The following is an 11,728-nucleotide window of genomic DNA, read 5'->3' on the forward strand; positions in this document are numbered from 1 at the left end:
AACGTCCTGCACCATCTTAGACAGAAAGTGCACCCACTCCGGCTATAGCATGGGCTAAGCAGGGGGGACGACTGGAACAGGGTCAGAGCCACTTGGCGGTGGGGCAGAGGGGATCCAACTGACCGAATGGGAATTTTGAGCGACACGAAGCAAAATGTTGCACGTAGGTGGCCGCCGGCTTTAGGACCTGGGATCTGGGTTCGGACATAGTGAGTACATGCAGTGAAAGGTAGGAGGGCTAAAGTTAAATCCTGTAGGAAGGGGGGAAAGAGTTTACCCGGCCTGTGTCCCTTACTGCAGCCGGTCCGGAAATAACCTGGTGTCAGAGTCCGCAGAGGTCCTCCCGAGCAGGAGATGGGCTGAGAAACAGAAAGAAGTTGGGCAAGCACAGAGGGCTACCCTTCACCTGAGAAGGGGGAGAGGGGGGTTGGAGCCAGGAATACTTACCCACCTGGCGTGTTCTGCCCCCCTGGTTCCAGCTGGGTCACCACCTTCGGTGTGCGGCCCCTTGGGGAGGGCTGCTACACTGGAAACAGAGGGGACTTGTCGTGGGCGGTTGTGGTGACCCGAAGGCTGGCGGGATGCAGAGGCTTTAGGAACCTCTGGTCCTCCTCATCTTCTGGAGACCGGGAAGGAGCAACGGGCTTGGGGACCCCCTGGTCTCCCGTCTCCTGGGTGGGAGTGCAGGCAGCTAGGACTGCCTGTAATCCCACTAGAAGAAAAGAAAAAAAGAAAAAAGAAAAAGGCAAAAAAATCTGCAGACCTGCAAGGCATGGAGGTCTGCCTCCTACAGACACTAAGCTAAAACTGTTTTAGCTTAGTCCCTGTAGGAAGGGTATAGCTGGAGGGAAGAGCTCACACTTTTGTGCTCAGTGTCGCCTCCTAGTGGCAACAGCTATACCCAAGGTCAAGCCTGTGTCTCCAAATGATACGGATAAGAAACTATACATTTTGCTGTCCGCAAATAACGGATTTGCAAAACACGGATACCGGCCATTAGAGTTTCACATTTTCCCATTCCACACATCCCACCCTATGTTACAAAATGCCTACCTATTCTGGTCTGCAGAACGGGTAAGAATAGGACATGCTCTATTTTTTTTGTGGAACGGACATACGGATGCAGACAACACACGGTGTGCTGTCTGCATTTTTTAGGGCCCCGTTAAAACAAATGGGTCCAAAAATACAGTCCTGTGCATGAGGCCTTATACACATTAGGGTGTCGGTGGTGATGCAGAAACTGGTGTATTTGGCTGACCTTGGTATAACGTGTAGACCCAGCTCTAGATACGAGGTGCCAAACTTAAGAACACTTGAAGGGGATGTCCAGGACTGTAATATTAATTTTTAATGTTTATGTTGAAGTGGTTGTCCAGGATTTGTGATACCAATGGCCTACCATGAGGATAGGTCATCAATATCAGATTGGCGGGGTCTGACACCCTGCATCTCCGTCGATCAGCTATTTTGTAGGAGCTCTGACATTACACCGTTCCATCCATTGTCTAGTGGATGGAGCTAGTAATGGCAGCGCTGCTCGCAGTGAAGTGAATGGGAGTAACACTGCAGTTACCAACGACATCTACTATACAGTGGCCGGAGCTGTGTCGTTCCACCACTGATTTCCAGGGCTGGGGCTACAAGGTAACAGCTGATCATCGGGCATGCGAGATTTTGGTGCCCCTATCCCCAATCAGATATTGATAGTCTACCCTCAGAATAGGAGATCTGTGTCCAAATCAATGACAACCCCCCCTAAGGGGGTTGTCTGAGATTTTTATACTGATGACCTGTCCTCTGGATAGGTCATCAGTATCTGATCGGTGGGGGTTCAATGGCTTTCTCACAGCCTTTCCTAGGCCAGGGACGACACCTTCATCAGTCACTTGGCCTAGGTGCAGCTCAGCCCCATAAAAGTGAATAGGGCTGAGCTGCGATACCAAGCACAGCCACTATACAATGGATGGCGCTGTGGTTGGTAGGCTGCGAGAAGGCATCAGAGCTCACAGGAGCACCGGTGCCTTCTCAAACACCTGATGAGCGGTGGTCCCGGGTGTCAGACTCCCACCCATCAGATACTGATGACTTATCCAGAGGACAGGTCATCAATATAAAAATCTCAGACAACCCCTTTAAGCTGGCCATACAAAAGGGGACAGATGTCTCATGCATGTTGGATTTCAGCATGCCTACTCTTCTGCAGCCATAAATATAGGCAAATGTCAATGAAATAAACATGCAGGCTAGAGATTTTAGTTGAGCTGTTCCCTATCAAGCCGATCGCTGAAACCACAAGCAATGAACTGCTGCCCGTCTGTTCCCTCTATCCCCTGGTGATCAGCTCTTATTGCCAAGGGAAGGAAAGGCGCTTCCTTTACAGAGACATGTATTGAGCATTACATGGCAGCCATTTAAATGGCCGGGTTAACTGGACTCTGGCCACTAATGAATGTGAACACAGACTAAAATCAACATTGTCCAGGTTCCTAGGTCCTGTAGGGTGGACGCGAGGGAACAACTCACATTTTCTACTGGATAATTCTTTAAAGCTTTTCAGCGTATGAGAAGATCGCTCTATCATCTCCGGATTGGCTGGAGGCCCCTGCAATGAAATCACAAGAAATTATCAGTATTTTCCATGCGTTCTCCAAATATAACGCCCAAAGAAACAGGCTTGCAAAGTTCTGTTTAACCCCTTAAGGACCAGACCAATTTTCGTTTTTGAATTTTTTGTTTTTTCTTCCCCACATTCCAAGATTCGTAACTCTTAAAATATTCTCAGTTCACGTTAATTCACCATGACTTGTATTGGAAAACAATTTGTTGTGGGGTGAAATTATAACAAAAAAAAACCCCACAATTACGTCAATTTTTTGGGGGGAGAGTTTTGATATCACAGGATTCACTGTGTTCTATAGATGACATAACGTCCTTATTCTGTGGGTCGGTACCATTACAGCGTTACCAAATCTTTTTTTTAAGAAAATAAAAACCTTGAAAAAAATAAACATTTTCTCTGCATTGCCATTTTCTGACAGATATAACTTTATGTTGTTTTTTTATTGGTAAAAATCTGGAGTACGTACGACTTTTTGATCACTTTTTATTTAATTTTTTAAGAGGGACAAGGTGACCAAAAATGGTGAATAGTGGATTTTTATTTTTCGGTTGTGGCGTTCACCACTTTTTTTTTTCTTTTTACACTGAAACTTTTAGTCCCATAAGGGGACTTTAACATGCAATTATCTGATCACTTGTCCTAAAGACTGCAACAGAACACTATTGCAGTCTATAGGATTCTGACAATCTGCCTGAGAAGCCACGCCTTGGGCACAGCTTTTCAGGCAGTTAGCCATGACAGGCCTGGAAACTTTAACAAGGTACCATCATGCTGTCATGGCAATTTCGCCGCAGGAGCTCCAATTGGAAGGCAGAGGGAGCCCCCTCTCTCTGCCTAACCCCAAAGATGCCGCGGTCACTATTGACAATGGTATCATACAGCAGGAACCTGCTACGTAGGGAGTGCGCTCAGCATGTCTGTTCTGTCCATACAGCCTCTTAACACTAATGATGTTCATGTACGTGATTATTCATTAAGGGGTTTAAAAAAAAACTGATACAAATGTCCACATTTACTAATTTGAGTGCACCTAGATTCTGCTACAAATTGCCCCAAAGTGTAGCACATCTAGAAGAATTATCTGTAGAGGATATCTGTGTCGATGCAACATTTTGCAGCACAATTCTGGCATAATATTCTGGTGCAAAGTAGGCCAAACAATAGTTTGTATAGAGAAGACAAGTGTCTGTCCCTGCACCAGATTTATCACAGGGACTCAGCCCGTCCAAGCTTATGCGATCTATTGAATTAATAAATCTGACCCGCTGTGTTATACCTATCGCAGGGCCCAAAGCTGCCATTGTGTTCTATGCACTATACACTAAGCATCAGTTTTGCCCATTGTGTCCCTTTAATGAGCAGCTGTCACCTCCCTGAAATGTCTGTTTAATAACTATTTACATTCCCCATGTAACAATAATTCTGGGGAATCTAATCTCATGACTAGTTTGTGCCATTCCTCTATTATGCCTATTAGAAGTTTACAAATAAATTGGTAGCAGTCGAGAGGATGTTACCAGTCGGGGTGTCCCTGCACAGTTTGACACCACCCAATCAGTGCTGCCAGTGCGGGGACACACCATCAACTGGTAGCACCCACACCTGGACCTTTAGGCCTCTTGCACACGAACATTTTTGTTTTCCGTTTACTTTCCGTTTCTTTTGCGTTGCGTATACAGAACCATTCATTTCAATGGAGCAGCAAAAAAAAAGTAAGGTACTTCCGTTTCCGTATTTCTGTTTGTATAACGGACAAGGATAGTACTGTTCTATTAGGGGCCAGATGTTCCTTTCTGCAAAAAACAGAATGCACACGGACGTCATCTGTATTTTTTGGGATCTGTTTTTTGCGGACCACAAAATACTGAAAGAGACATACGGTCGTGTGCAGGAGGCCTTACTGCAGAGTGCTAGCAATTCATTCATAATCCTCTAATAGGAATAACAGAGGAACAACACAGTTGATGCTCCAAAATTGTTATTGCATGGGGGATGCAAGTAGTCACTAAAACAGACACGTCAGGAGAAGTGACTCTTTAATGAGTCACCAAACATTTATAAAACTTTTGACCTGCTATAGTGACTTTTCCGAACAGTTGATCGGTGGAGGTCATGTGCTGAGAAATTTACCAGAGAATCTTTAAAAACTGAAAAGATGCTGAAACAAAAACACCTACCACTCCAGAGGATTTATCTTTAAAATACGGTTTAAAGAAATGGCCAATGGACAGATTTGCCGGGTAGGGTTTTGCGCTCCCGACCTGTTGTGTTCTCCGTCCAGCGAGCTCCCAGAGCAGTTCTTCCTAAAACCACAAAATGCACCATTTCTAACCAATAGCTTTGTAGATGGGTGACCTTACTACCTCCCCTCCACTCTGTCTCCGCACCTGCTGCACTTTATTCTGAGCGATAAGAAGTTCCAATTCCTGAAGCTTCTCTTGTAACACTGCCTGATAGACCAGGTTCATCTGCAAACACATCTCTGCTCTGTGACCTCCATCCTCCAGATTAATTTCATCCTGCAATTAGAGACAAAACAATAAAAACACACACGCTGTCATTATTAGATACTTCATAGCAAAAAATGCTAACGTGGACGTCCAGTTTAACGGGCTCATCTCTTATATAGTAGACACCAGGCTGATGTCGGGTCCCAACCCCATACTTACAGCTTCGAGGTCTTCATCCAATGTGTCTCCGCTATCAGAATCATCTAGAAATAGAAAAAATATATATACATTAAATAGGCACACTATACTTCTAACACTGCGGGACACTGGTAAACACCCGCAAAACCTGATCGCCCTTAGGCCGGCTTCTCTAAGGATGATCACACCCCTAAGACTCCCCGTACACATGAACCCTAGGCTTCACTGAGCACGCATGTGTTCTGAATGGGGACAGCTCTGGCAGCGGCTTATCTCCCCTGAGAACAAAAGGATCGGGCATGTTTTAATCCAACTGCGTCATTCCTCATCTTCCCCAGAGAGTCAGAACACATTCATCTAAATATGTATAGCAATCTGCTTGTGGTTGATCACTTGATCGTGGCCGCTGCAGCAAAGGTGTAGTATTAGGAAGCACCCTAGGGGCTCATGCACACGACCGTAGGTATTTTGAGGTCCGCAAAAAACGGATCCGCAAAAAATACAGATGACATCCGTGTGCATTCCGTATTTTGCGGAACAGCTGGCACTTCATAGAACAGTACTATCCTTGTCCGTAATGCAGACAATAATAGGACATGCGGAAACGGAATGCACATGGAGTAACTTCAGTTTTTTTGGCGGACCTGTTAAAATGAATGGTTCCGCATACGGTCCGCAAAAAAAAACAAAAAAAAAACGGAACGGATATGGAAAGAAAATACGTTCGTGTGCATGAGCCCTAACAGACAGGATCTGTCGGAGGATAGAAGCGAGTTACAATACTTAAGGGGGCACATTTACTATACAGTCTGCTCCTGGTTGTAGGCATAAAAATGCTGTTTTGTGCTACTTTCCCACTTGCGTTGTTAATTAAATGGATCCGTTTTGATTTTGCACATCAGGATGCATCCGTTCTGTTAGGATGCAGTTGTGTGAAATCAAAACAGAAAAAAACGGATTCGTCACTAAATACAGATCTGTCACCACTGACTTACATTGTTTTCAGTGACAGGACTGCTTTTGTCCTTTTTTATGACCGGACACAAAACAGAATGCTGACGGAACAGAAGACATCCTGATGCATCCTGAATGGATCGCTTTCCATTCGGAATGCATGAGGATTAAACGGAAACACTATACCGGAAAACAACGATGCAAGTGTGAACGTAGCCTTAGACAGCCTTATTTTTTTTGTCTCATTTACTACTTAAAATGTGCCTGTTTTGCACCTCGTTTGCCCACATTTTGACTTTTTATACTAATTCTGAAGTTTTCTAACTTTTGTGCCTATTTTCCAACCTACTTATGTATGTGCACCTTAGGGCTCATGCACACGACCGTATGCCCTCCGGTCTGTGAGCGGGCAATATGTCCCGGAGCGGCATTGATCGTGCGCACGGTTGCGCACAGCATCATAGGTTACTATGATGCTGTGCACGTCATGTCGCCTGCGGGACTATTGTCCTGCACTCATAAGAATAGGACAGGCTATAATTTTTTTGCGGGGCCACGGAACGGAACAACGGATGTGGACAGCGCACGGAGTGCTGTCCGCATCTTTTGCGGCCCCACTGAAGTGAATGGGTCCGCACCCAAGCCGCAAAAACTGCGGCTCGGATGCGGACCACAACAACGGTCGTGTGCATGAGGCCCAAAAGAAATTAATGGAGAGCACGTCGCGCATACGCTGCGGCTCTCCGTTCACTTAGGGGCTTTTGTTCTAGAGATAGCTGCACGTCTCATTGCCGCTTCATATGCCGCCAATGTCTCAGATGAGACAACCCCTTTAAAGCCTAAGAATTTAAAGGGGCTGCCCCATGAAGACAACTTAGGACGGAAGATAAGTGTCCCATTGTCAGGATTGTCAGGATCGGCAGTCGAGCCCCTGCCAATCAAAGTCTTGTGGATAGGGGATAAAGTGTCTGCATGGGACAACCCTTTAAGAATAATATATAAAAGCCAAAAATCATACGGAAAAATAAAAAGTATGTGACGCCCCCCTACCGTCATCGGACTCGTCACTGCCGCCAGACAGGACCACATCTATCGTTGAGAAGTCCGGACCCAAACTTCTCTCGAGCGCCTCGATTTCTCTCTGAATCTTGTCCCTCGCTGCATCAAAGTCCCTGATGGACATGGTGCCTGCGGGCAGAGGGCACAAGCATTAAGGGCACACCAGGGCAGGAGGCTCCTTGTACGATTGTGTTGTCTCCTGACGCTGAGCTTTTCCCTGCCTTGTCTGCGAGGGAAGCAGCGGTGCCTTCTGGGTAATCATATGCAAATGCATTCACAGGACGTGAGGCAGAGGAGAGCGCTGTGCAGCAGGCTGGAGAGGGGGCGTGGCCTCCCAGCCGCATCTATTAGCATGGATTACCCACAATGCATTGCCCCTGTGCCTCGCTCTGCAGCTCCAGGAGTCTGCACCAGACAGGCTGCGTATGAGACCAATCAATGTGGCTACAACACTAGGGCTCGCTGCCCGCGGGGAACTACAGGTCCCAGCAAAGTGGGTTCTGATCTAAATATTGAAAAGGGTGCACGTTTTAGGGCAGGGTCTGCAATCAGCGGCACTCCGGGCTGGTGTGAAACTACAACTCCCAGCGTGATCTATTCATTTCTACAGGTGATCTGAGCGAGCAGCCATGCTGGGAGTTGTAGTTTGACAACAGCTGCAGGCTGCGGAGGGTGATCAGCGAGGTAGATCTGTACAGGGTTTTAGCCTCTGGGTCGGTTTCACTGACAGCAAGCAGAGATCTTGACGTGTACTAGAAAGCAGCAGAACTTCTCAGGGTGTACCCCGACACTAATGTACTGTCCTATATATATACAGGGTGCACTCCGACACTAATGTACTGTCCTATATATACAGGGCGTACCCCGACACTAATGTACTGTCCTATATATACAGGGCGTACCCCGACACTAATGTACTGTCCTATATATATATACAGGGTGTACCCCGACACTAATGTACTGTCCTATACATACAGGGCGTACCCCGACACTAATGTACTGTCCTATATATATACAGGGCGTACCCCGACACTGTAATGTACTGTCCTATATATACAGGGTGTACCCCGACACTAATGTACTGTCCTATATATACAGGGTGTACCCCGACACTAATGTACTGTCCTATATATATACAGGGTGTACCCCGACACTGTAATGTACTGTCCTATATATATATATATATATACAGGGTGTACCCCGACACTGTAATGTACTGTCCTATATACACAGGGTGTACCCCGACACTAATGTACTGTCCTATATATATATACAGGGTGTACCCCGACACTGTAATGTACTGTCCTATATATACAGGGTGTACCCCGACACTAATGTACTGTCCTATATATATACAGGGTGTACCCCGACACTGTAATGTACTGTCCTATATATATATATATATATACAGGGTGTACCCCGACACTGTAATGTACTGTCCTATATACACAGGGTGTACCCCGACACTAATGTACTGTCCTATATATATATACAGGGTGTACCCCGACACTGTAATGTACTGTCCTATATATACAGGGTGTACCCCGACACTGTAATGTACTGTCCTATATATACAGGGTGTACCCCGACACTGTAATGTACTGTCCTATATATATACAGGGTGCACCCCGACACTAATGTACTGTCCTATATACACAGGGTGTACCCCAATACTGTAATGTACTGTCCTATATATACAGGGTGTACCCCGACACTGTAATGTACTGTCCTATATATACAGGGTGTACCCCGACACTGTAATGTACTGTCCTATATATATACAGGGTGTACCCCGACACTGTAATGTACTGTCCTATATACACAGGGTGTACCCCGACACTGTAATGTACTGTCCTATATATACAGGGTGTACCCCGACACTGTAATGTACTGTCCTATATATATACAGGGTGTACCCCGACACTGTAATGTACTGTCCTATATACACAGGGTGTACCCTGACACTGTAATGTACTGTCCTATATATACAGGGTGTACCCCGACACTGTAATGTACTGTCCTATATATATACAGGGTGTACCCCGACACTGTAATGTACTGTCCTATATACACAGGGTGTACCCCGACACTGTAATGTACTGTCCTATATATATATATACAGGGTGTACCCCGACACTGTAATGTACTGTCCTATATACACAGGGTGTACCCCGACACTGTCATGTACTGTCCTATATATACAGGGTGTACCCCGACACTGTAATGTACTGTCCTATATATATACAGGGTGTACCCCGACACTGTAATGTACTGTCCTATATATACAGGGTGTACCCCGACACTGTAATGTACTGTCCTATATATACAGGGTGTACCCCGACACTGTAATGTACTGTCCTATATACACAGGGTGTACCCCGACACTAATGTACTGTCCTATATATATACAGGGTGCACCCCGACACTAATGTACTGTCCTATATACACAGGGTGTACCCCAATACTGTAATGTACTGTCCTATATATATACAGGGTGTACCCCGACACTAATGCACTGTCCTATATATACACAGGGTGTACCCCAACACTAATGTACTGTCCTATATATATACAGGGTGTACCCCGACACTGTAATGTACTGTCCTATATACACAGGGTGTACCCCGACACTGTAATGTACTGTCCTATACATACAGGGTGTACCCCGACACTGTAATGTACTGTCCTATATATATACAGGGTGTACCCCGACACTGTAATGTACTGTCCTATATATATATATACAGGGTGTACCCCGACACTGTAATGTACTGTCCTATATACACAGGGTGTACCCCGACACTGTCATGTACTGTCCTATATATACAGGGTGTACCCCGACACTGTAATGTACTGTCCTATATATATACAGGGTGCACCCCGACACTAATGTACTGTCCTATATATACAGGGCGTACCCCGACACTAATGTACTGTCCTATATATACAGGGCGTACCCCGACACTGTAATGTACTGTCCTATATATACAGGGTGTACCCCGACACTGTAATGTACTGTCCTATATATACAGGGTGTACCCCGACACTGTAATGTACTGTCCTATATATATACAGGGTGCACCCCGACACTAATGTACTGTCCTATATACACAGGGTGTACCCCAATACTGTAATGTACTGTCCTATATATATACAGGGTGTACCCCGACACTAATGCACTGTCCTATATATACACAGGGTGTACCCCGACACTAATGTACTGTCCTATATATATACAGGGTGTACCCCGACACTGTAATGTACTGTCCTATATATACAGGGTGTACCCCAATACTGTAATGTACTGTCCTATATATATACAGGGTGTACCCCGACACTAATGCACTGTCCTATATATACACAGGGTGTACCCCGACACTAATGTACTGTCCTATATATATACAGGGTGTACCCCGACACTGTAAACCTCTGCCCCATAAGTAATGCACCCAAATATAAAAAGTGCATAAGCTGGGCACCTCAATACTGCCATATTCCACCCTATGAATGTGTACCCCAATCCTGTCGTGTACCAGTGGGTTCCATATCTAGTGCACCCCACCTTCCCTGTCAGGAAAAGACGGGCCCCCAGCCCTGACATCACCTAGTACTGACCCGCACATCCCCACAAGTTGCTCTGCCGCACTGTTGGGGCCCCTCACGTCACACTGCCCAGTGCCCACCACGTACAGCCCTCACCACCATTGTCCCCCAGTGCACTGAGTGGCTTCAGTGCGCAGGCGCCAGTCCGCCGGGACTCTCCCGCGCATGCGCAGTAGGGCTCACCGGGTTAGGCGCCGTATTGAAATTTCCCGACTCCCGATAAAGAGACTCTTGTATATGACATCCGGCCTGTGTACAGCAGAGCCCCTCCACCTGCAGGGGGCACTACACCGTGACTGACACTACAAAGTCATAACTACTGCACCAAATGTCACATTACTGTATCCCAATACACAGTGGCGCGGGGGAGCGTTGTCCCGGGCGCCAAATTGCAGGGGGCGCCAGGCAGCAGGCAATAGGAGGGCCACGGGACCCTATGGCCCATTCTGCCTCATAGGCTTCGGGCCAGGCCTGAAGCGCTAGGTAAAGCCTAGAATGTATTATTGGCTTCTTTGAGGGCATGAGATCATGTGACTGCTTCCTCCCGCCCCTCACAGACTGTACCAGATGCAGGGGAGGGGGAGTGCAGGGGCAGCACGTGCTGTGGTCGGGGAGTGCAGGGGCAGCACGTGCTGTGGTCGGGGAGTGCAGGGGCAGCACGTGCTGTGGTCAGGGAGTGCAGGGGCAGCCCGTGCTGTGGTCAGGGAGTGCAGGGGCAGCCCGTGCTGTGGTCAGGGAGTGCAGGGGCAGCACGTGCTGTGGTCGGGGAGTGCAGGGGCAGCACGTGCTGTGGTCAGGGAGTGCAGGGGCAGCACGTGCTGTGGTCAGGGAGTGCAGGGGC

At 46.9% G+C, this 11,728-nt stretch overlaps 1 protein-coding gene across 3 annotated transcripts in view; it reads right to left on the bottom strand.

Moving 5' to 3' along the window:
* The window catches only part of SNAPC4 (small nuclear RNA activating complex polypeptide 4), a 58,702-nt gene extending 47,415 nt beyond the window's left edge, over nt 1–11,287 (bottom strand). For 2 of the 3 annotated variants that reach the window (XM_040404847.1, XM_040404846.1), the window contains exons 1-5: nt 7,276–7,524; nt 5,293–5,336; nt 5,011–5,142; nt 4,801–4,926; nt 2,527–2,605 (exon numbers count right to left, since the gene is read on the bottom strand). In XM_040404847.1, the coding sequence (XP_040260781.1) occupies nt 2,527–2,605; nt 4,801–4,926; nt 5,011–5,142; nt 5,293–5,336; nt 7,276–7,408 (514 nt within the window). In that variant the 5' untranslated portion in view covers nt 7,409–7,524. Of the gene's footprint in view, nt 1–2,526; nt 2,606–4,800; nt 4,927–5,010; nt 5,143–5,292; nt 5,337–7,275; nt 7,525–11,070 lie in introns of those variants that run through there. The other variant, XM_040404845.1, reaches the window with a different exon arrangement.
* Between the last annotated feature and the right edge of the window lie 441 nt (nt 11,288–11,728).

The sequence above is a fragment of the Bufo bufo genome, chromosome 8 (genome assembly GCF_905171765.1).
Source record: "Bufo bufo chromosome 8, aBufBuf1.1, whole genome shotgun sequence".
Classification (NCBI taxonomy): Eukaryota; Metazoa; Chordata; class Amphibia; order Anura; family Bufonidae; genus Bufo; species Bufo bufo.